Source organism: Anser anser (genome assembly GCF_964211835.1).
Source record: "Anser anser genome assembly, chromosome: Z".
Lineage (NCBI taxonomy): Eukaryota > Metazoa > Chordata > Aves > Anseriformes > Anatidae > Anser > Anser anser.
Window position 1 is genome coordinate 53,129,453 of NC_139723.1, and position 25,255 is coordinate 53,154,707.

Genomic DNA, 25,255 nt, shown 5'->3' on the forward strand with positions numbered 1-25,255 from the left:
GGTAAGAGCCAGCTCCAGCTGGCTCCAAAAGGGGCCCGCTGCTGGCCACAGCCAAGCCAGTGAGCAATCTGTGCCTCTGTGGTAGCATACTTAGGAAAGGGGAAAAAAAACTACAACAGCAGCCCATGGAGAGGCCCCTGGAGGAGCAGGCTGTCCCCCTGCAGCCCACGGGTCCCACACGGAGCAGATCTCCACGCTGCAGCCCGTGGAGGAGCCCCCGGTGGAGCAGGTGGAGGTGGCCTGGAGGAGGCTGCGGCCCATGGAGAGCCCCCGCAGGAGCAGGCCCCGGGCCGGAGCTGCAGCCCGTGGAGAGGAGCCCACGCAGGAGCAGGGGTCTGGGGGGAGCTGCCGCCCGTGGGGGACCCGTGCTGGAGCAGTTTGCTCCTGGGGGATGGACCCCGTGGTACGGAGCAGTGTGGGAGCAGTGCTTGAAGAGCTGCTGCCTGTGGGCAGCCCCCGCAGGCTCAGTTCAGGAAGGACGGCATCCCGTGGGAGGGACCCCACGGGGAGCAGGGGCAGGGAGTGACTGTGAGGGAGCGGCGGAGATGAAGTGCTATAGACTGACCACAGCCCCCATTCCCCTGTGCTCCTCGAGGGGAGGACACAGAAGAGGGTGGATGGGGAGAGCTATTTTTAGTTTGGTTTTAGCTTCTCACTGCTCTAGTCTGTTATTAGTAGGCAATACATTACACTAATCTCCCTTATGCTGAGTCTGTTTTGCCCATGATGGTAGTTGGTGAGCGATCTTCCTGTCCTTATCGCAACCCACGAGCTTTCTTTTTTCCATCATATTTTCTCCCCCTGACCTTCTGAGGATGGGGAGTGAGAGCAGTGTGGTGTAGCTTAGCTGCCCATCAGTGCAATACCACCACACTACTGCTAAAGGAAAGCAAAACAGAAAAATGAATTAAGACTACACACGCACAAAAACTTTCAGATTACCTTCTTAAAATTCACCATAATAAGGCATCAAAGAACTAAACAATAGGCAGCTGATATAATTTCTGAAGCTATGTGATCTCAGTTCCAATACTGACGAGGACTGGGAAGCCCACGTTATCATCAGGAGGCAGCTGACAGAGAACAGGGTTGGGGAAAAGATGAAGATGAGGAAAAAAAATACAGACATTGCAGGCAGGGGTGTATTGCTGGGGATTTCAAAGCAGCTGCTACAGCACTGCAAAGCAGTCATGCCTTAACAGTCTGACTTGTGGCAGTTGTAGAGGGCAGGGCAGTTCCTCTTCCATGGATTTCTGCACCATCAAACCATCACGCTTCCCAACACCTGACAGAAGGGCTAGGTTCACTACTCCATTTTAAAAATGAACAGGCCAACAGTGGGCTGACTTACAAGACAAAAAAAGTCATGTCCTTTTTTTGGTCCTACAAAAACACTGGTTTACATTCACACAAACTAATGTGCCACTGGAAAGCAGTCAGGTATCTGTGTGATGGAGTTTCAAGGCATCTAAGATAATCAAGTGATCATGTGCCTAATTCAGGCCATAGGATCCGCACAGCAGTTCAGTTCATCCAATACATTACTAAATGCAGGTTATCAGAGTAGGCAGTCTTTTACACCAACCAGAAGTAGATTTTTCTAGGAACTGGCTAAGGCTTTCAAAAGAAAAGCAGTTACTTTACTAGCTCTCCTAAACAGCCAGATCTCCCCTGAAATTCCCTGAATTCCAGATTAAAAATTTAAAAAGCACGACACCAGATAGGTGTATTCTGCCTCGGCAAGCAGAGTTTCAGCTTAACACAAGACTAGTAAGTACAAATTGCTCACATTTTAATAGAAACAACAAAAATATAAAAAAGTACATAATGAACACTAATTTTGAACATTTACAACTACACACACTGTAAACATAGTTAATCAAGTTATTTGAAAGGCAGACTACAGTTCTGTAGTTGGCGAAATGTGGTTTGCTCTTCACAGAATAAGCCCTCAGAGTCAACGTGCAAGGACAGCAGGAGCTTACAGATACAATCACCCACTTTTTGATGGAAAGACCTAGAAGATAACCAGCACTATGAGCTGTCTCCTGGGGAGCATTCTCCTCCCAGCAAATTCATCGCACCGATTTCCAACCTTGTTCAGAGACGACAACTGCCAGTTTTCCAGGTAAAATGCCCAAAGACCATTTTGTCATCCTTTGAGGTTAACAGAGCCTTGGATGCAAAGGATTTCCCAAACAAAAACAAACAAAAACCCTAGCAGCTTTTACACGGGCATTCTCAGGGCATTCTCTTCAAAACATCCAGATTTTGAGAGTCTAATCTCCAAACTACTGTACTGTAGTAAAAGTATATTAAAAATGTACTGTATTAAAATACACACCTGAGCGTATTTTTCCATGCTAACTTATCTCTGTGGATGTAAAGGTATACCAAAAAGATTTTAAGTGCTCCTTCCTCCTCATAGGAATTAAAAGTTTAACCAAAAATCCTACAGTACGCTCAACACTCAAGTTGTTTGGTGGTTTTAGCAGCTAGAGCAACAGATTCATCGATGTAGTCCACTGAATCATGCAAGTTTTAGTTGAAAATCCCAGGATCAACATAAGGATATGCAAGAAACTCCCCCAGTTTACTGCCTTCCGCATCATAGTGGAGCATTCGAAAACAAACATCACAGAAGAAACAAGGATCCTCTGGTGCCAGACTGTCTTTGTTGGTTACCCACCTGCAAGTTACAAAATACAAGTGTTTTCCATGCAAGCCAAACACACGACAAACATCTCAATGTTTTACTCAGAGTTGGGGATGGCATCAACAAACATCAGTACGGTTACACCGAAGAGGTACTACATATATTGACAATTTACCATCCCAGGCCTACAGCGATTTCCTAACTAACCCCTCTGCCTATTCTGTGTCAATCTCAGCTGATATCTGACACTGCTGCCACTGCATGTCCTGTGGAACCCTCAGACCTTTGGAGCTGGTACATTGCACAACAACAACAAAAATGAGTCAAGAATCTTCTGTCCAGCCTCTGGCTATTAAGTCATGAAAGATAAATCTGTTTTACCTTACAGTGAGAAACCGCGATACAGAGCACGCACACGACTGACTCCAAACTACTCTTGGAATAACCAAATCCATTTACAAGTCTGCAAGAAAGGCCTGGGTGATGCAGACAGGGCAAGGAAGGACTGCTGCACACCCCAGCAAGCACAAAAATTGACATGAACACAGCTGCCAGCACAAAGAGGGGCTGTCACGTCACTGAGCAATTAATTTATGGTAGCCCTGACAGCTCAAGGCTTCTGGTGATTAAAGATGCTATCTGCACAGATTACAACATACAGGACAGACAGCCAAAGCAGCTCTGGCACCCATGGTTTAGCATCTCCCCACTTAAGCTTAGTGCTTAATCCTGGTTTTAATTTAATGCATTTACATCACCTCTGGTAATGCCCTCCCTATCCCATCTTTCCCCCAAACTGACCCTTGGCTCCACCCCCCCCTTCTGGCCAAATGCCTCACAGATTACAGCCACTTGTGAAGGCATTCTGGGGGCTCTGCTAGGAACCCTAGAAGAGGCTCCTGTCACAATGGAAAATTGGCTCTTGGCCTAATTCCAGGCAAACTCTAAGAGTTGCCTGGAAACTTGCAAACTAGCAAGGTAACAGAACACAGCTCTGGTGTCAAACTGGGGCTGAGTTTAAGCTCGGGGGGTGGGGGGGCCAGACACAAGGGAAGCAATAGGTGTTTATGTAAAGAAACCATTCAGGTCTATAAAACCAAGGAGCCTAGTTCAGTGCATAGAACTCCTTAAGAGAACTTTCTATGACTACTGAAAGGCTTTCTCATGTCTAAGTAAACAGCACTAAACACTACAGTAGCAAGTTCATGTTCTGCTCTTTTATCTGAAGAAAATCTGTGCATCACAAGAAGTTCCTTCAAGTACACCAGCACAGTACAGAGCTTTCAGGTAGAGGTCTGAAGTTTATCTGTGGGGGAGCTAAATGCCATCTGCTTCTGAAAATCTCCAGATTTTAATATATTACTTTGAAGTCGGACAGATCCATACTTCCCTCTACTTAAATGCTGGATTTAACAAAAGCTTTCTAAGAGGATTTATATCTCGCATCTTTTGTCGTAAGGTAAAAATGCATCGTACTCCCCCAACACTGAGATTTTCAAAAGTAAGTAACAGATCAAGAGCTCAGCGGTATGTATGCAAAAGAACCTGAGCCAAAGAATTAACCTCTGCACCATTACAATTCTTTGATCATCCTGAATCATCTCCTCCCAATGACTACACCTGCAGGAAGCCTTTTCAAGGGACACCTGCCTGAAATATAAAATCTCCGAACACTTACGGATTTTTGGATGGAGATTATTCACATAGTATACTAAAAACACACAGAGCTCCGATTATTATTTTTTGGAAAGTTAGTAGAAACACCTATAAGGATTTGTTTAAGAAGACACCTTAAAAAGATAAATTATGTAGCATACCTGGCTGTATACATTTTGCATACAAAGCATTTTCTGGTACATAACCAGTGTTTCTTGATTAACAAGGGATAGAGGTTTCTGTCCAAGCAATCATCATGATGAATAAGCCTTGAAGGAAATAAATAAATACACAAAATACAATAAAGACTCAGACACATTGGAGCTGATCTGAACATAAGCACAGATGCAGGACTTCAATTCCAGTACAAACTATGACTTGACTTCTGCTTAGCATTTCTCCAAGTCTTCATCTGTATTAAGATGAGACTGCTCGTTGCACCATCTGTGGATTTTATTATCAGAAGTAAATTTAGTTTGTATTACTAACTCAGAAATTTTCAGACCATCTACTTTAGTCATTCAAGCAAATAATTCAGAGTAAGTTACAGCTTAAAGCTTACACCTCCTACGTAGACTAACAGGCACAAGCATAACTAGGAGAATATTCAGAGGTTCACAACCCTGAGATAATCATCATCGTGTGACATCCAGACCCTTCTTTGGGTTGTATTCCTCTGAGAGATACCCTTTATTAACAATACTTAGATATATCAGGCTTCTAGAAGGAAAAAATCATCTACAGACACTCAGAGGAGTGCTCTCTCTACCCTTCATATATTGAGCAGAGCACACACAACAGTTCTATTGCTGATGTGGTTGCCACCTCACAGCCACTGTTACCTGCTCCTTCTCTGCTTTCCCATTCATGTTACCCCACCAGTTCCATTCCTCCATCCCTTTTTCAGTTCCTGCAGCCTGACACCAAGTCTAAACTACCAAGTCTAGTTGACTGTAGCCAGAGCCACTATCCGCAGTGTGCTGCCCAGTGCTCCACAATTATTACGTAAATTTGACACACACTGGCTTTGCATAGAAAAGGCTTTTCACTGTGGGTGCCATTCCTCCCATACCACAAGTCGTGTCATGCTAACAAGAAACCAGATTTTTTATGCAGGACAAACTATTACAAGAAAAAAAAAGCAAGGGAGATCGCTCTTCTCCTTTCTAAGGTGGTATATGGAATAAAGTCTTAAATAATCCTGCAGAAAGACACATGAATGATCTTAAAATTAGTCTAACAGATATTCAGCACTTAAATGTCTGAAGTTTGTCCACTGAAGGCTTGCTTTTGATTGCCTGGCAACTCCCAAACAGCAGTAACTTACCTTATATCCGTGATGATAACGATGTGCTCGCAGTTCCCTTGGTGGCAGAAAAGGTATGGAAATCCAATTTTGAGGGTCAAATCATTAAACGTGTAGTCCTCCATTTTAACAGACTGAAGATTTCCATAGCCTCTGTCATGGGCTTCTGACCACTCAATGACTGTTCTGAAAATAGAAAGGCCATCAGCATGGCAAGGCTGTAAGCTACAAACATGCAGAAAGGAAGAATACTCCCTTTTCCTTACTTTTTGGGGAACACACAACGCTCTTCAGCGGGATACAGTTTAACAGGTTGAAATGAAGAGTTCACAACAGATGTAATGACGTAACTTCACAGCAGTAACACAGCTCCGCACAACTGTGCGCTGTTGTTGTAGAAGACCTGCATTTAAATCCCTACCAGGTAGCTTCATGAGGAGGTCTAGTTAGAGTGCACACTACTGATGGCACCCCATCCAGGCCAGGTCGTTTGCAGCCCAACACTTCCAAAGCACTCCAATTATTCAGGTCACCAGAATACAATTTTTGTTCTTTTGGTCTACGACTTTGTTTTAAAGCTGTTGGTTTCAGTTTTTTTAGTGTTTATTTATTTATTTATTTTTTCCCCCAAGAAGAAACAAAGCTGACAACTGCACAGCTATTTAGGATTGGAAGGGCACTAGTCACTGTTACAATTATTTTCAGTATACTCCTACATACATGCCATTTCACTATAAACTGTATATTCACTATGAACTGTGCATGTCATCACAGGCTTTTCCATAAAAATCTTTGTTGCTCAAGGACAGAAAGAGAAGCAGCAGCAAAATAATTAATTTCTTTGAAATCACATATCAAGTTTGGCACAACAGGAATACAGTCCAAACTCAAAGCTCTTCCATACCATTCTAACAGCATCATCTCCTAATGTGTCCAGCAAGTCCCCACTTCCTCAAAACAAACAACGGCGTATAGCTTAAATGGTATGTATAGTTCCAAATAAGAGATACCTGAGACTCTTGGGAATGCTGTCTCGCATTTCTTTTCCTAACAGTCTCTTTTCTGGTTTAACCATGACGGCGTTCAGCACAATTTCAAGATGGAGCAGAACAACTGATTCCCACACAGCTGAGCCTGCTGTCCTTCTGACCTATCTTCTACCTCACAGACAAGTCTTTTGGGTGGTCATCACAACTACGGAGGGCACTGAAAAAGCCAGTACAGACTGACAGCTGTGAATGTTTTCCCTTTCACTGTGTTTCAACACACCAAAACAGAATTTGTGAGAAACAACTGCATTCTTCCTTTTTACAAGTGATATGGGTAGAAATGAAAAGTCCATTCTAGATTTACACACTAACCATTCCAGTCTTAAAAACTCCACAAATCATAATAAAAATTTAGTAAATTTCCTGTCCTTTAGGGTTTTCCATAGTCTATGTATATGAATACTGTACCTGCTCAGATCTCTGCACTCGGGATATCTCTTATCATTATAAAAGATGCCTTCAAAATAAAAGAAAGCAGATTTGTAGAGATCCTGAGAAAGAAAGAGAAATCTGCATTAGTGTTACAAGATATTTAACACCTTCAACATTACAAGAACATGTCAAAAAAACAAGCACTTCAGGTATCCAAATTACTTTTAGAGACTTCATTCTACAGATTTCTGAAATAAACCTTGCTCTGGTTTTAGATGCTGACAAGAAAGCTCATGCAGTTGCTCTGCTGATATTGTTCTCAAGACAATATAGGTTATTTTAATTCTCTTATTCCTATCTCCATCATAGCAGTTACGGATTTCTATAAAATACAAAACACCACAAGGAGCACTTGGGATGACAGAGAATAATTGCAATCCTGTCCCCTGCACGCGCACACACACAACACAGACAAGATAGCTACACAGGAGCAGTCCCTAGTCGCATTTACATAAACCAGACAGACATGCAATTTTGGAAGGTCCAATCCCCTCACCTCTGGGGGATCAGAAGAAAATCTAGCTTCCTTCAAAATACTCCCTTAATTACAAAGTTTCTCACATGCAGACAGGCATCCTGGTACCAACCTTCTCTATCAAATATTATTAACAAGTTGTGGCATTCATATCAGCAGTGCAAGCATCGTCACTTTCCAAATCATCCCAAGAAACTGAGCTAACCTATGAGCTGTCCACACATATGTAACAAATTCTGCAGAAGAACTACATAACTATTTAAGGTAAAGTCATATCCATCCATAAAAAAAAGTTCCTGCACCATGCATATTCTTGAGAAGGAACAAAATATGGAGAAAATATCCTACTCGAATAACACAGTCAAGTATCGTTATGTTTACCTATCCAGACTGCTTGCACAGCAATATTCAGAGAGCTGTCCTCTCCCAAAACTAAAGTAAGAGCCATACTTTATTTCTACAAAATAGTAAATGTGTGTGGTTTTGTAACTAATAAAGCTATTACAATAGGAGAAAGAAATGGAATAGAATATCATTATATATATACACACACAGACAAAAGTAAGATGGGGAAGAACATAAAAAGTTTGTATTTCAATACTTACATCACTGATACCTAAGAAAAAAGTAATTGCTTAATTAAAGCATACATCTGCTTTCCGTAATTCCTTTTTCTGTAATTTCCGTAATTTCCTTTTGTTGGTTTCAAAACAGTCTTTATACAAACAAGCAGTCTGAGCAGAGAAAAGATGACCAAAAAATCTGTGCTTTTTTAATCCATACAACTTCACCTTTAAAGTGTGTTCTTCCAAGTTCTTTTGGAACAAGTCTATCCTGGATCTTGGGCTGGAGAAAAAGGCCAGCTTTGTACTGCATTTATTGTTAGAGACGAGGGGAGGCTGAAGGGCACAGACTAAACCTGTCTCAAAGCACTTCAGAGCAGAACACAGACTGCTGCTTAGGAAGCCATTCTGCGTATGCTGTGTATATAACTGTGCATAGCTATAGCACACACAAGTGACGCTGAGATATGCTGTATACACACACAGCTGACCTGTTGGAAGTTACAGTATACAAAGTTTTCCGTATTTCCAATTGCACTTTGAAAAAAAAAAACAGTTACAGTAACTGTCAGCAAAAAAACCCTTCTCTCTATTTATATACTAACATTGAAATGTTGCACAAAGCCTATTTAGAACATGTGTTTTCTTGAAGGATATAGAAAACACTTCAAGAAACTCTTTATTCAGGGGCCTTCAGAGCATTTTGTAAAGTAACCCTCTGGTATGCATTGACACCCAGACACTGACAGAACCACAGTTTTATTAGAGTGAGGTGGGCCCAATCTCTACACCTTTTGCTCTGTTACAGCATGTGCAAGCTTAGAGCTAATTAAAGCCTGTATCTGGTCATCAACAGAACTGCATGCAAGCAGGTCGGACAGAAAATGACTGCAGATGGTGACTTTAACACGGAGACTGGCACATCCCAATCCATTACTCATTAAGTCAGAGTCCTGATGAACCTGTTACATAACTTTTGGGAGGCAGCCCATGCTCCGCAAGAGCTTACAGAAGAAAAGAAAAAGCAGAGAATGAGTAAAGACAAACGGAACATGAATGATTGTACAGGCTGTGTACAGAGGCATCAGCAGACCAAATAAAGGTCAGCTGGGAAAACTGTGGAAAAACTAGGCACTCTGGAGCCCTATGTCAGATTTATGCTTCTTCATGAACAAAGAATGAATACTAATGAGTGCTTGGAGGTCCTTTCGAGCTATTAAGTCAAAGGTGTCCATCAGGAAATGCAGACACTGAATCCGGAGATGGAACTCATGACTGGAGATGACCTGCACAAAGGCACAGTGGTAGGAATGTGTTTTACATTCAGCCTGTTTAGGCTCTGAACTGTCACATTCCCCGGCTCTCCAGACACAAAGTACATGTAAATACCATGCTCTGAGAGCTCCTTACCAACTTTTGTAAGTCACAACTGTTCTAAGTTAGCCAGCTGCTCCGAGCTTCAGAAGGCAGCCGTTTTTCACCTCCCTTGACAAAAGGTCAAGATTCTGGGGAGGCTGAGTCAGGTCTTTCCTGATCAACACTAGCAAAAGATACAACTCACACATTCCTTCTGCTCAGACTTCGCATTATCCTTCAGTATGCAAGGAGGAATGTCTCATCGCATTTCTCCAGGGGATCCCCATAGTAATAATATTCACACAAAAGATCAGGAACGTTGTTAAAGGTATCCATGTCTGTGGAATAAAACACCTCAATATTGACTACTTTTCTTCAACATCCCCCTTATGTTGCTTTGACTCAAATGCTTCTTTACAAAAAAATTAAAATGGCACAGATGCAAAGAGTAAAATCACAAAACCCAGGATGAAATAAATTCTGCCTACTTACACCAACAAAATCCAAAAAGTCTCCTGCCCTCTGTATCAACTGACCAGCTACAGACGTTTCCCTAACCAATGAGAGCAGGAACTTGATCCTTCTGCTCAGCTTATGTACCCCAACTGCATTTCAAGAGAAGAAAAAGCTGGCATCAACAGCTACCTTGCATACAACAGCCTCTTTTCTGTAGCCTCTCATAGTGCCACTGTGATTTAAATTAGCTTTTAGGATCCTTCTAATAGTCAAAAATCTGGAAAAGCTAACATACTTCTAGCAAGTATAGCTGCCACTTCCTCCTAGACCCAAAGAAGATAATTCTACCCCAATGATAGCCGATTACCTGCCTGCTGAAGGAACATGCACATTTTATTGTGAACGTGCAACTTCACTGCCATGCACTCAGCCTACACTCCACTGTTTGTTGCAATTCCTAGTCATGTTTCCGGAAAACAAACAAATGGAAGCAAAGCACACCTCTCACAAACAACTCCTGCTGGGAGGCCAGGCATGGTAGCATTCATTTACTTTGTAGAAGTTATTTGTGCTAGGAAGCCACATCTCTCAACCCTGTCTTCTAGGAATGCTTTGACAGTCTCAGATGACTCCTCTGCATGCACAGGAAGGGAGTTTACCCTTGGAACTAATCAGCTACTGCTTTGGTAGCTAGGTAGAAAGATTATTCTACTTAATTTATATAACTGAAAAGATGGAGGACATCTTTCAGTTGTCTTAAATGGGAATGTGCAAAATTTTCATTTTTATGTATACAACCATACAATATAATCAGTACTATAAATAATATACTATCAATGTAATATGAATTATGTAATATATAACAGATGATAATATACGATCTGACAAGAAACCAGAGCATACTGGTTCCAGAGTGCAGAGTACACTGTGGTTTCTCTTCAGATTGTACTGAAGAATGCAGAATGTGCAGGTTCCAGAGTACAGAGTTCACTACGGTTTCTCTTCAGATCACGTATTATCACACATTATATAAATTATATTACGTTGATAATATACTATACTATTAATTTATAACATTGGCCAAACAGCTGGGCCTAGAGGATGAGATCAGTGGCAAAAAATCCAGTTGGAAGCCAGTAACTAGCAGTGTACCCCAGGGGTCTGCAGTGGGTCCAGTCCTTTTTAACACCTTCATTAATGAATGATGATAGGGTGAAATACACCCTCTGCAGGTCTGCAGATGACACAAAACTGGGAGGGCTGACTGATAGGTCAGAGGGTGATGCTGCCACACAGAGGAACCTCAACAGCTTAGAGAAAAGGACTGTCAGGAACCTGACGAAGTTCTGCAAGAAGTGCAAAGAGAGATACAGCTACTGGACAGAGTCCAGTGAAGGGTTGTGAGGATGAAGGGACTGAAGCATCTCTCATACGAGGAAACACTGAGAGAGCTGGAACTGTTCAGCCTGTAGAAGGCTCAGAGGAAACCTCATCAACATGGGTAAACAGAGGATGGAGCCAGGCTATTTTCAGTGGTGCCCAGTGACAGGACAAGAGGTAACAGGCACAGACTGAAACACAGGAGGTTCTGTCTATACATCAGGAAACACTTTACAGTGACAGAGCACTGACACACGCTGCCCAGAGGCTGTGGAGTCTCCCTCCTTAGAGATCTTCAAAAACTGCCTGGACTTGCTCCTAGGCAACCTGCTCTAGGTGGCCCTGCTTGAGTATGGGAGGTTGGCCGAGGTGACCTCCAAAGGTCCACTTCCAGCCTCAACCACCTTGTGATTCTGTGATGTACCTGATGTAACATATTACCTACATTATGTAATTTCAGTCTTTTCAATTGGAGTACTTTTTTCTTTTTGGACCTTTTTTCTATATCCCCAGAGAATATCAGGGAATTGGAGCAGAGATAAATAATCTTCATTCCTACTTTTGATCAGCACCAACTTACAAACACCAAAGCATTTACTTATCCTCAGGGTACATGGCCTCCCATCCTGGAAGTCTGGGATGGGGAGCAGAAGAAACCCCCACAGTTCAGGTAGAGACAGTTAGAGACCTGCTGCTCCACCTGGACCATCACAAGTCCATGGGGCCAGATGGGATCCACCCAAGGGTGTTGAGGGAGCTGGTGAATGGGATTGCTGGGCCGCTTTCCATCACCTACCAGCAGTCATGGTCACCTGGAGAGGTCCTGCATGACTGGAGACACGCTGATGGGATGCCTATCTATAAGAAGGGTTGCAAGGAGGACCTGGGGAACTACAGGCCTGTCAGCCTGACCTTGGTGCCAGGAAAGGTGATGGATCAGGTCATCTTGAATGCAGTCACGCAGTGTATGCGGGACCACCGGGGGATCAGGCCCAGTCAGCATGGGTTCATGAAAGGCAAGTCTTGCCTGACCAACCTCATCTCCTTCTATCACCAGGTGACTCGCCTGGCGGATGAGGGAAAGGCTGTTGATGTAGCGTACCTAGACTTCAGCAAGGTCTTTGACACGGTCTCCCACAGTATTCTCCTGGAGAAGCTGGCAGCCCAAGGCTTGGACAGAGACACTCTTTGCTGGGTTAAAAACTGGCTGGATGGCCAGGCCCAGAGAGTGGTGGTGAATGGAGTGAAATCCAGCTGGTGACCAATCACCAGTGGTGTTCCACAGGGGTTGGTGCTGGGGCCCATCCTCTTTAATACCTTTATTGATGACTTGGATGAGGGAATTGAGTGCTCCCCCAGGAAGTTTGCAGACGACACCAAGCTGGGGGGAAGTGTCCATCTGCTGGAGGGCAGGAAGGCCCTGCAGAGGGACCTGGACAGGATTGGCAGAGGCCAGTGGGATGAGGTTCAACATGGCTAAGTGCTGGGTCCTGCACTTTGGCTGCAACAGCCCCATGCAGCGCTACAGGCTTGGGGCAGAGTGGCTGGAAAGCTGTGCAGAGGAAAAGGATCCGGGGGTGTTGGTCAACGCTAGCCTGAACATGAGCCAGCAGTGTTCCCAGGTGGCCAAGAAGGCCAACGGCATCCTGGCTTGTATCAGGAACAGTGTAGCCAGCAGGACCAGGTAGGTGATCCTGTACTCTGCTCTGGTGAGGCCCCGCCTCAAGTACTGTGTTCAGTTTTGGGCCCCTTAGTACAAAAAAGACATCGAGGCCCTGGAGCGCATCCAGAGAAGGGAAACGAAGCTGGTGAAGGGCCTGGAACACAAGTCCTGTGAGGAGCAGCTGAGGGAGCTGGGGTTGTTTAGTCTGGAGAAGAGGAGGCTCAGGGGAGACCTTATTGCTCTCTACAACTGCCTGAAAGGAAGGTGTGGGGAGCTGGGGGTCAGCCCCTTCTCATAGACAACAAGCGATAGGACTAGAGAGAATGGCCTCAAGTTGCACCAGGGGAGGTTCAGGTTGGAAATTAGGAGACAGTCAGGCATTGGAAAGTGTTGCCCAGGGAGGTGTGGCGTCACTGTCCCTGAGGGTGTTTAAGGAAAGGCTGGACCTGGTGCTTAGGGAGGTGGTTTAGTGGGTGACATTGGTGGTAGGGGGATGGTTGGACCAGATGATCTTGGAGGTCCTTTCCAACCTTAATGATTCTATGATTTGTGTTCAGAGATGGGAAGTCCACCTTTAGCTTTCCATTACCTCTGGTGTTTCAGAATATTGCTCAGTGTAAAAAACAGTCCACATGGACACATCTCCACAAGAAATCAATGCTAGTGTTACTACTTTCCAGCAACAGCACTAATGACGTTTCTCTTGACATGCCATCAAAAATGTACAAAGCAGGTCAGCTTGGCAATGCCACCAGGAAGTATTTACTTGTGGCGCAACGCCCACTCAGAACCAAGCTAGCTAAATATAGTACTGAAGGGACAAAAAAAACAACCCTGCCCCTCTCTACTATATGTTTTCCAAGTTCTTACACATTAGTGGTCCAAGCAGAAGGTTTTACCTTGCTGATGTGCTCTGGTGCTTGATCTGGCTGACTGCTGAACTCTCCACCTATCTGTAGGTCACTGACGCAGGAAATGGAGTCTCTAAGTTCAGTGAGCTTCTGGCTGCCCAGTACAAGGACTGTCTGATAGGGTTTGTGATCTTTATGCTACAAAGAAAACAGCATAAAAGGTTCAAGTGAAAATCACTTCAGTAGAAGAACTGCTCTTGAGTTGACCGCTTGAGGTATTTAATAGCAGCACACAGCACACCACCTTCCTGTTTAAGATTTAAAACAGTATCTTGCCTCAGCCTCTTTTACAGTGGAAATTACTAGTTTTATGTAGAAATATCTTTGTGTATACCAGTACCACACGGAAAACCAGATTCTGTAAAAGCCTTGAGAAGTTACCACATTTGAAGGGTTTACCATGCTTCCTCAGTGGTGATTTTAAATGTTTGGGAAAGCAATACATCACCTGAGCAGGGATGAGGCATTAGAATACAGCCTAGAGGATTTAGTACCAACCTTCTGAAAAATGACAGGATAGAAAATGTTCAGAGTTAAAAGCAGTTCTCCCTCTTCTACTAGATCTACTGGATTGTCTGGCCTCCTTCCAATTGCATGTGACTCCTGGAATTAAAAAAAAAAAGATACAAATAGATATTATATTGGCAACCTTTTATATACTGGATAAAAGTCTGAGGAACTCTGTTCTAACCATCACTTGTTTTTGACTGTCTTTTTGTAGCCTTCTGAATTAACAGCTTCGTTCCTTCAACATAGGAAAGTGAAAAATTGTGGTTTCAAACATTTCCCTTCATTTCTCAGCTCTGGAGAAACTGAGGTGCTTTTGACAATTAGAAACACCCAGCTACTGTGACAAATCAGAATGGCTGAGAAACACGGGTTATGAAGCTCAGAACTAGGAACTTTGCCTCTACTGTTTTCCTCTTTCAGCTCTACAGAAACCAGCTGACAACTATTGATACATTAAAGCTTAGATACCAACACAGGATTCTGCAAGCAACAATGCTATGCAGCAGTAATCTGCAGTAAGTTAGAGCAGTAACTCTATGCTATACAGTAAGCTCATACAACGCTCAGTACACTTGACGCCCTACACAATGCTTTAGTAGCAGCCAAGTAAAAGCAGTCATACAGCAGTAATGGGCTGGAGTTCCTCCTTACCATGTTTGGTATCAACAGACTAAGAGATGAGTTCCTGTGCTATCTTTCCATAAAATGTCTTTAATCTCAGTCATTATCTGCAGATTCAGATCTGCAAACATTTACAGCGTACACAGGTTCACAGTACTGGGAAAAAAAAGCAACCAGTACTTGGATTTTGGCTGTGCTAGACTGCACTGAAATCCTGTGAGATGATGGAAATCTTACCATCTCATAGGCAAGAGTTTCTTGCCTGCAAGCCCGATCCACAATGATTCTTTCTTCTCTCTTCTCTAGTGCCTTCTTTCTAATTCTGAGGGACAGAAACACAGGACAAAAACTTCATTAAACAACTTCTGTACACAATCTGTAGACATATTTTCAAATAACAAAAGGCACTACAGTGCAGCTTTCAAAGAGCAGGATTTCTGGCCATCTTAGTACAACCAACATTTGCAATAATCCTTTCTGCCAATTCCTGTACATCATCCCAGGTTGTGGATTTCAGCTTTTTTTTTTTCATACTCAAATTACAGTTTGTTTGCGGGCAGTTTTTTAACACGAGAAAAAACAACAAAATGTTGACCCTGCAGAGACTCTACAGAAGAACACTTGCTACCTTTGAGGAAGCTATTTCTTCTAGTCCTCACAATTTAGAAAAATCCAATTCATACTCAAGCAAAGAAGAAAAAAAGAAAAGAAAATACAAATTTTCTCAACCTCAGGACATATTTTCCTAAAAAGAACTTCTAAAAAAAAGCGTGCCACGCCTACAATACACATATTTAACCACTGTGTGAATAACAAACTCATTTTAACTTCCAGGACAAGTCTATTCACCCCTTCAGATCTTCCTGAAGGTTTTCAGGAAGATTTTGAAGAAGTATATGGCCACAATTTCAGTAGTTACACTTTGGATGTTACAATGGGACTGCGGGTTGCTGGAGATAAGAACTACAGATTTGTTTTTTAAATTTTTATCGAAACCTTCTTCACATACTTTCAAGAAGTCTCCTTTGTGCTCAAAATACAGGCAGTAATTCAGAAGCACCTAGGTTCAGGAATCCTCAGTTTTTCCAGGAAGAAAGATGGCATATTCTGTGTCATATCTTCATAAAAAAAAAAATCCTAAGTAACATTAAAGCAGAAGGCTCATATCAACTAGCTTGTCCTAAAATGGTGTTTCTGCCCTTAGAGTGTTTCTAGACACTGCTTCAGAAAGTACACCATGGCCTAGAAAATGAACATGCAGCTAACCACGCTGTTGTGTTTGTTTGGCCTCCTTCTCCTCCCTCAAATGAGGATACAGACAGTATGTCCTAGCAACGTACCGAAGAGTTAGTAAACTGCTGTCTTCAGGAATAACTTCTGGGTCCTCTTCTTTATCAGAAGACAGTAACATAGCAACACTAGAACAACAAAGAAAATAATTATTACACATTTTTTCATACTTAATGAAAATCAGTAAGTTATTCTTAAAAAGGAACGAAGACAGTAAAATGCAAATAAACAAGGCATAGCTTGTACAGCCTAAGTCAACTCTACTGCCCTTACGCCTGATAAGACAGAGAAGCAGAAGTCAAAGAGTCCTGGATTTTTTATCTGGCTTTCACAGAAATTGGGCAAATTTTCTTTATTTTGCATTCTTCCTAACAAAGTATAGCTGTCTATAGAGGTGTAACAAGCCCCGGTAGAGATGTGTGTCCAACACTTTTTATAAACTTAAAAATGTCACTTGACTTTTTCAAATCCCACCCACCTGCTCCAATTTTCTGATGATATATGGCAAAACAGATTCAACCAAAAAGGACCATCAGCCTCAACCCATATGGTAAAGCTAACAACTCACCTAAGCACATGTAGGCAAGCCACCACATTCACACAAGCACTGACTGCTGTATTAAGGCATTCATTTACACCAGACTTCTTCCAATGGGAATTAAACAACATTTCTGCCAAAAGTGATAGGTCCACCCTTCCTTGCATCCTTCTTTCCATCCTCAGACACTTTTAACCCTCACTCTTCTTGTGCCCACACAGAACCCAAAGTACAGCTAACTAGAATTTTTTGCTGTAGTGCAAATCACTGCAGGATGTAGGATGGAAGAGTGGAACTGTTTTGGCTGCAGTACTGATTTAAACTGATTATACAAATGTCACGTTTTCATACCATAAACAAGGATGAAATTTCTCACAGAATGGCTAAGGTTGGAAGTGACCTCTGGAGATCATCTAGTCCATCCCCCCGCCAAGCAGAATCACCTAGAGCACATTGCGCAGGATGGCATCCAGGTGGGTTTTGAATATCTCCAGAGAAGGAGATCCCACAGCCTCCCTGGGCAAACACCCGTTCCAGTGCTCTGTCACCCTCACAGTAAAGAAGTGCCTTCTCATCAATACATTAAAAATAAAAACAAACCAACAACTGCAGAACACCACATCTGCATCCTGTCACAGTTTTTATAATATGAAGTTATTCCACATCACCCCACAAACAGACCCAGCTATCCATGTGTAAGCTTCAGATTAGACACTATTATACTACCATCAGTTACCTTTTTTTTATCTAAAAACATACAGAAAAACGCTGATTCAAAAACCATAGTGTTTTTTTTTATTATCAATCGAGGAGAATTTTATCCAACATGAAAACAGTGTGAAAAAATACCATTTAAAATAGAGAAGCATCACCCGCTTTCAATCAGACTTGATTTGTCTCCCCACTGTTTGCAGACTGTATAAAGTCAGGGCTTATATCACTGCCTACGTCATTGTCTAGGTTGAATCCCAACAGTTATGCAAACCTCTCCATACGGAGAAGGAGAGCACTGGTGGAATCCAGAAGGAAAAAAAAAAAAAAGATTGTACCATCTATTCTCAATGTAATGTATGATTTGGTTATATTCTTTTTCATTATCATCTTCTAATGTCCTCCATGTCAACAATACTAAGCTCGGGAAGACTGTAATTGCAGTAATGGATAAGTCATTAGAGTAGGACTGCACAGGAGTATACAGCAATTGAGAAACAGAAGTCTGGAATCAACTGCTATCAGCTGACAGTAAGTAAACGTCAGAGATAAAGTTTCGGTTCAGGGTAGATGGCCTACTTCTGATGACCCGATAAATTTATTCTGCACTGAAGATTACTTGGATTTACTACTGTTTAGAAGCTTTCATACCATCCAGATGTACTCTAAAAGAAAAGTAAGAATTTTTCTGTGTATTTTAAGTTACTGAGGAGATTAATTCAGATGTATTATTTTAAAAAGAAACAAAAACAATGCAGCAATTACTTGCAACCCCTTAGAAAAAGAACCAACCTTATCCTTAGATTCCCGCCAGAGGAACTAGAGGCAGAGACAACTAAGTCAGCCCTGTATCGAATGCAGACTGCTGCTAAAGAACAGTCATTTTAAGCAACATAAAGGAGGACAAGAGTACTTTGGAGAACATAAAAGCAAGCATCAGCTTTAGATAGGGTTGTTCTCCATTCACCACAGGTCACTGTTATGAACAGCCCATCCACTGAAGTAAATACAGTCCCTGACAGGTAAAGCAATTCACAAATAACCTTTCTGTGGCCAATAAAAACCATCTACATCCCACCAGCTTGCCTAGGCTGTTTATTGAAGTCTTCTTGCACATGCATCAGTGACCTTATTTACCTAAAAATGCTGAACTTCTTGAGGTCCTGCCATTTTGCAAACATGCTTATACCCTTTGCTCTTTAAGCAACATGTAGGTTGTTTGCAAGATTTGAAAACTACTGTTGTAAAATTCCATCTACAAAGGCAACAAAATCCCATTCTGAGAGAGGGAGTTAGGAGAATCTTACCAAGTAGAGGTAGAGCACCGACAGTATTAAACTAGTGGATGCTACTTAGTGTCTTTGCTAACTATTGTGCATTGTGCAACTTAGTTAAAGCAAGAACCCTTGGGCCCCTTACCAAGGTTAGTCTCTTGATAGGAGTGTGAGCCTATCTTAAGAAACTGGCAGAAACTGGTCCTGCGGATGGACAAGAGCCAAGGAGCAACTGAGTCTGTGCAAAGACAAGGGGTCAACTAGCAGTGACGAGGAAGAGTCACCAACCTTCATCCCCACAACCCCCGGCGACCTCCACCAGGAGACACTGTGCAAGCGCAGATGGGAGGAGCTTATGGAAATGACTTCTTGAACTAATTTTAATACGAAGTGGGGACAGGTTATGCATATGTATAGGTGCATTGTGGAACTTCATGCATATCTAACTCTTTACTGCATGTAACCATGGCAAGTTGCCGTGTTGCGGGCGCACGATTTTGGTGGGACTACCCCAGGTGCTGTCCAGCGCTGAATAAACATACCTACTTTACAATCTTACCGATTGTGGAGTCCATTTTCTGCAAGTCAATCTCCCTTCTACACAAGCATACAGTGTCAAACTCCCCAATACTTACCTATGCTTTCCTTCCCTCCCATAGCATTAGACAGCAACCTCTGGCTGTGGCATCTGCAGAATGCCCACTAATCATCCACTCCAGGAAAAAACTAACATTCCCTAGAAAGCAGCTTCAAGAAGACACAGTGAAGAACACCTGTCATGCAAGCTGCTTCCTCATTTTCCGTGTAAGGTTGGAATGGTAGCTAGCACAAAGAGAAAATGACGCTGGGTCCCTGAGAGGCTGCATGGACCTTTGTGAGCCTCGATACTGCAATTTCAAACTCCTCAAAGTCAGAAACCTTTGATTTCTAAAGGAATGTTACATGCAGAATACCTTTTTCAGGCTTTTTAATCAGTCTAAACCGATGAAGTATCTCACTGTATCACAGGCACTTAAGTCCTGAAAGACCTTGCTACATGGCCTTTTCTGTAGGCCACGCTGGAGTAACTCCAGTGTGGTGGAACCGCACCACTAACGCTTGGTCCACAGTCCTAAGAAAGTCAGCCTTCATAAGGCATATGGCTGTTCCCCCAGGGAATTAAGTCCAGGTAGTGGGTGTCACGTGCCTAACACACCAAACTGCATGCAACAGAAAGCTTGTACCAGACGCACCCCACTCCTGAGGCAAGCTGATTCAAGACAAAGAGCAGTCATACGCACAACAGTGCACTCAGCTATGGCGGGGGGGGGAAATAATCGCAGTAGATGCCCAAATTGCTTAACAGGCATTAAGATGAACTGTAGGATAGTGACAAGGAGCAACAGACAAAGGTCTCGCTTAAATAAAGCATGCAAAGCGTTACACAAAATTCACGTCCCCTAGGAAGAAGGCTAAAAATAAAAAGGTTAAGGCCAGGCCTGTGGTAATTTCGACATGGAAACAGAACATCAGCAAAGCCTTTAATCACCATGGCCTCGCTTTTCTCAGAATATTCTGGCAACCCAGAAATCTTTCTCAGTTTTAGAAATTAAAAACTTCAAAGATTCTTTAGTATTTTGCCTGATGCTTTCCTGCTAAATCAGATACAGTGTTTATACTACTCTCTACATCGCATATATATTGAGGGCAGTACTTTCATCACCTTTGAGACACTAATGCTACGAGACGCTAAATACTAATACGATAAGATGCTAATGCTAGCTTAATGCAGCTTTATAACACGTCCCTAGAGATATTTACAACTACCCCCTTCTAATAAAACAAGAAGGTGAAGCAGGGCTGAAGAGAAATAAGGTACCTGTAAGCCTCACCTCCCTTGACCTACCTAAAATCCACACGGATCTAAGCCTGTCCTACACCTACCCAACAAATCACTCTGAAGGCAAAACAGAGTAACATAGCTGAGCACCTCCAGCTTTAAAACACTTCAGTCTCTCAAACGTCACTACTGAAACCCAGTGTAAATCTCTGTGCCAACTGACGGAACAAGAGTCAAAACTTGACCCTCCCCACACCTTGGTTATTTAAGAGAAGAGCTGATAGGATCTCCTAGCTGGGGACAGCATTTTACACCTGCACGCAATCCATACGACCGTGGTCTGCACACAAGTTGAGCAGCACGCAAACTGTTCTTACTGAGTCAAATTCAAGCGAGTGAAGGTGGAATTATTCTCCCGCAAATGGAAAAATACACATGTGCAAAAAAAGAGAGATTAGACCACAATATACTGGGATGCACAGCAAGTTAAACAACTTTTAAATATTATTCCATTTCTTCTCACCAGAAGACTCCAAATCATAAGAAATACTTAAACATACACATATCACAAATATTGTGAAAAAGGCTCCACTATGGATTTTGGAAAACTTCATCCTGAGTCTATGAAAGATTCCCTTACCCTGCTACTGTTTTCTTTTAAACACAGGTACAGCAGGAGTATCCACATCTTGCCATCTCTCTGCTAACCAAAGCAAAACAGCTTAACGTGCCAGAACTTCACTCACAAGTAGTTCAGTCAAGAAAATGTGTTCATATCCAACATGCCTTCATGTCAGTGCCTAGGAAACTATATTTAGGCTAATAACAAGTGTGACCAGCAGACTGCACAGCATAGATCTTGGTGTAGTTCACAGTTGTCAACTCCTCTCAAGGGACGAGTACAAACAGCTCAGAGCAGGCAAGTGAAAGTGATCAGAGGTGGTGACTTGAGGTTGGCCAACGTTAAGGAGAGATTCATGAGACTAGGACTATTTAATTTAAAAGCAAAAGCACGTGGAGATTAGGGATTGGGATTCCAGCCTGCATGAGGGAAAAGGTCACGCCAGGATGTGCAGGTTTATCTTCATTCTCCTGCAAAGCCAACAAGCAGCTGCCAGATGATCTGTTTTTTCTCCCTCATAGACCCTCTCTCCCTCTTTGCCCTCCTTTTCCAAACTTCCTTGCTCCACAGCACCACTTTCCATGGTTTACTCTGCAGCAAATGGTCTCTCTAACCCCAGGAAACGCAGACAGCAGACGAAACACAGTAGTCATAGATGGAAGGAGACAGAAGAGAAGAGCATGGAATAAAGGAAGGGAAATATAAAGCACAGAATATCTGCTTGAAATTTACGCAAAAACAGCAGCATACGGGATCAAGCAACAGGGTCACTGCAGAGAGTAAGCCACAGCACAGGAACAGGAACTACACTACAGAGGGAGAGCTTAAAGAGTAATTCACACAGGTGCTGCTACACCAGAACACATGAACTGTTTCTAATGCTAGCATCAGCCTCTATTTTTCCTAAGCCTAGTAATGCTAAAAAAATCCCAATCACCAGAACTATGACAGCTGAAGTAAAGCACGGGTTTAGTTAAGCTAGCACTTGAAAATGTGAGAATGCTTGGCAAGTTTCTTCTCCATAGACAAGGCAAAATATAACTCACTGTCTTGATTTCTTCCTGCACTACAAGTGTCCCTAAAAGGTCTGATTTCTGAATGGCTTCCCAAACTTTCACTGTCACACACAACATACACACAGGTATGTTTTGGCTCCAACTTTGAACTCTGTGCTCCTAGGCTCCAATTCTGCATGTTTCTTGCCTTTTACTGAAGCAGTGTGGTACGTTCCTACACTTCCTCCTCCCTCTCACACACCATCACCATTTAAACAAACAGTAATTATCAGTTAATGACCATCTCAAATAATGTTGCTGATGTGGGGACAACATGACAGCAAAGCCAACGATCTGAAGTATAACTGTGGAAACATTTAGCATGACACTCACCACACACCTTGTGCAATTTCATATGCATCTTGCACTTAGGGCACCCATACAGATCACAACTCCAGCTACACTACCAACCTTTGCCTCCTGGATCACATCTGAGACTGTCCAGGTTTGGCTGGGATAGCTGATTTTCTTCACAGCAGCTCCTTTGGTGCTGTGTTTTGGATTTATGATGAAAACAGTGCTGACATCACACTGATGTTTCACTTGTTGCAGAGCAGTGCTTGCATAGCAGCAAGGTCTTTGCTTCTTACACTGCCCTGCCAGTCAGGAGGCTGGGGGTGCACCAGGAGCTGGGAGGGGACACAGCTAGGAAAGTTGGCCCTGAGGAACAGGGGGATGTCTTGAACTATGCGACATCATGCTCAGAAGTAAAAATGGGGGGAGATGACTGGGGGAGGCACCGTACTCAGGGACTAGCTAGGTATCAGTCAGCTGGTGGTAAGCAATTACCTTTCTGTCACTCTTTTCTTTTAATTTGTGTCCCCCCCACCCCCGCCCCACCTTTATTATTTTTTTCTTTTTTCTTCCTTTCTTTCTTGTTACACTGCTTTATCTCTCTAAGTGTTCCCCCTCCATCCAGCTGGGGGGAGCGACTGCGCAGCTACGTGGGGCTCAGCTGCTTGCTGGGGTTAAAGCACTACAGAGACTAAATTCATTCTACTCCATGCATGAAAGCGAGCCACCTCCACCTTGCTTTTGCAAAAACTAGTACATACTTCTCTCTCCTTTGAGGAAACAATAATCAAGGGTTTTGCACAAAGCTATACACATAGCAACAGAGCTCTGGCACGTCTTTGTAACTGATGAGCTGCAGGCAAACCAACAACTGTGATGCTTTCTGCGGCAATTGCTGTGTGAAATTTGGCCTTTCCTAGAGGATGGGTAAGAGCAGGTGATCCTCACTACTTATCTGATCTGGAAGTCTGATGCCTCTCAGCTTTAACACGTTAGATCCTGCTGCTCTAGCACCTGGATGGTTCTCCCCTTCCAGTGCTAACACAAGTTTGCAATTCACTGGTCTGCAAAACCGAGCAGAGCTACGTGGGAGCCAGTGCACAACAACATGAGAACCATTTTTCTCTCCCAGACCTACTGCCAGCTAGGCAGCTCGGCAAAACAGCGCTGTCCCCTGCAGCACGAGTCAGTTGCGGAGCCTGGCACAGACCACACCGACAGCCCTGACAGAAAAAGCAGGCAGAGGATGAGGATGCACAGGGTCACAAGCTACCGTACGCTGCCAGAGCCCATCTAGGCGGTGTTAACACAGATGTTAACACAGATGTCTGGCTGCTTTCTTCATGTGAGTTCCACCTCTGCAACCAGGGCCTCCTAAGAGCACGTACACGTTCATACGCCGTCAGTGTTACCTGACGGGCGGTGCAGGTACGCCTCTACATGCAGGGCGCCGAGGCCTCTGCTCACCATGACAAGCCCACACCATAAGGAAAAACCCAGCACTGCTCTATAAAGAAACGTTTTTCTTCTCCACTATTTATTCCAGGGGAAAATAGGGGGGAAAAACCCCACCCGCCCCCGCAGGCCCCCCAGCTCCCGCGGCCACCTGCAGACGGCCCGCAGCTCGGCCGCCGTCTCCAAGGCGCAGCCCAGCTCCTCCGCCACGGCCATGTCCTCCTCCTCCTCCTCCTCATCTTCCTCCTCCTCCGCCGCCAGAGAGAGGTCGGGGGGCCCCAGCTGCTGCCGCCAGCCGCGGCCCAGGGCGCCGACGCGGAAGGCTCGGCTGTGCAGCTCCCCCACCTCGTACTCGGGGGCGGCGGCCGCCGCCGCCATGTCCGCCATCGGCAGGGAGATCCCCGCCGCCCCGCGGCGCCCCTGGGGCCTGTAGTCCGCCATGTGGAAACGCGTCACGTCGACATGGGCGGGCCCGCCTCTTCCGCTCCTGAAGGAGCCAGGGCGTGCGTGTTAAAAACATAAATAATAATAATGAATAAAGTCCTCAAAAGCGTGCAGCGTTGGGGTGTTACATGGTGTCGTGCAGTCTTTCATCGCGCCTCACTGAAAATTTCTGCTACGGAACCAGCTAGGTTGGGAAGGACCTCCGAGAACACCGGCCCCAACCATCTTTCCGCTGAAATGCGAGCGTGGTGCTTGCCGACCCTTTCTTACAGCGTTAGGATGTGCAGAAATATGATGAGTGAGGTTCTGGAGATATGTAGCAGTTTACTTTGTTGGCACTGCCAATGTCTTTGCTTAAAAAGCATATATATGTATTGGCTCCATCTGTCCTCCCGGCCACGCAGGATTAATGATGCTTTCAGTTGCTTCAGGAGCAGTATTTTAGAGAAGGTACAGAGAACCCCGCAGTGGACAGCTGCAGCATATTCTCCTGTTAGAGCACTTGGAAATTAGCCATAGGAACAGTGTGACAAAGCTGCTCTTATCACCACCTGTTAAGAAAGAGGCACAAATAATCCTGGGTTGATCTAACCTGATACACCTGTTTCACATACCAATTAAACAACAGTGTTCTCACTCACTTCAGGTCAAAATACTCTATTACTTCTGTAAGTATTGAAATAGTACTCAAAAAGGAGGAGCAGAGGGTGAGGTTGAGA

At 43.7% G+C, this 25,255-nt stretch overlaps 1 protein-coding gene across 2 annotated transcripts; it reads right to left on the reverse strand.

The window, feature by feature from the left end:
• Window positions 1-1,775: 1,775 nt before the first annotated feature.
• On the reverse strand, window positions 1,776-24,649 carry SNAPC3 (small nuclear RNA activating complex polypeptide 3). 2 transcript variants are annotated; one of them, XM_083816355.1, is made up of 9 exons: window positions 24,244-24,642; window positions 16,375-16,452; window positions 15,272-15,356; window positions 14,402-14,506; window positions 13,892-14,041; window positions 7,076-7,158; window positions 5,640-5,804; window positions 4,474-4,581; window positions 1,776-2,689 (listed from the first exon to the last, which is right to left on the reverse strand). In XM_083816355.1, the coding sequence occupies exons 1-9, from the start codon at window positions 24,531-24,533 to the stop codon at window positions 2,542-2,544; spliced, it is 1,212 nt and encodes a 403-aa protein (XP_083672481.1). In that variant the 5' UTR covers window positions 24,534-24,642; the 3' UTR covers window positions 1,776-2,541. The 2 variants fall into 2 exon arrangements, with proteins under 2 accessions (XP_083672481.1, XP_083672482.1); XM_083816356.1 differs by lacking the exons at window positions 1,776-2,689; window positions 4,474-4,581 and adding an exon at window positions 4,608-4,756 and having other exon boundaries at window positions 24,244-24,649.
• Window positions 24,650-25,255: the final 606 nt, after the last annotated feature.

What these genes read in the sequence shown, in the direction of transcription:
- SNAPC3 (XM_083816355.1), bottom strand. Translation starts at nt 24,533, where the DNA reads ATGGCGGACTACAGGCCCCAGGGGCGCCGCGGGGCGGCGGGGATCTCC. An exon ending in AAACTCTTGCCTATGAGATG is followed by an intron (nt 14,507 to 15,271) that starts GTAAGATTTCCA and finishes TTTTAATTCCAG; the next exon opens with GAGTCACATGCAATTGGAAG. An exon ending in TGCAAAATGTATACAGCCAG is followed by an intron (nt 2,690 to 4,473) that starts GTATGCTACATA and finishes TGTAACTTGCAG; the next exon opens with GTGGGTAACCAACAAAGACA.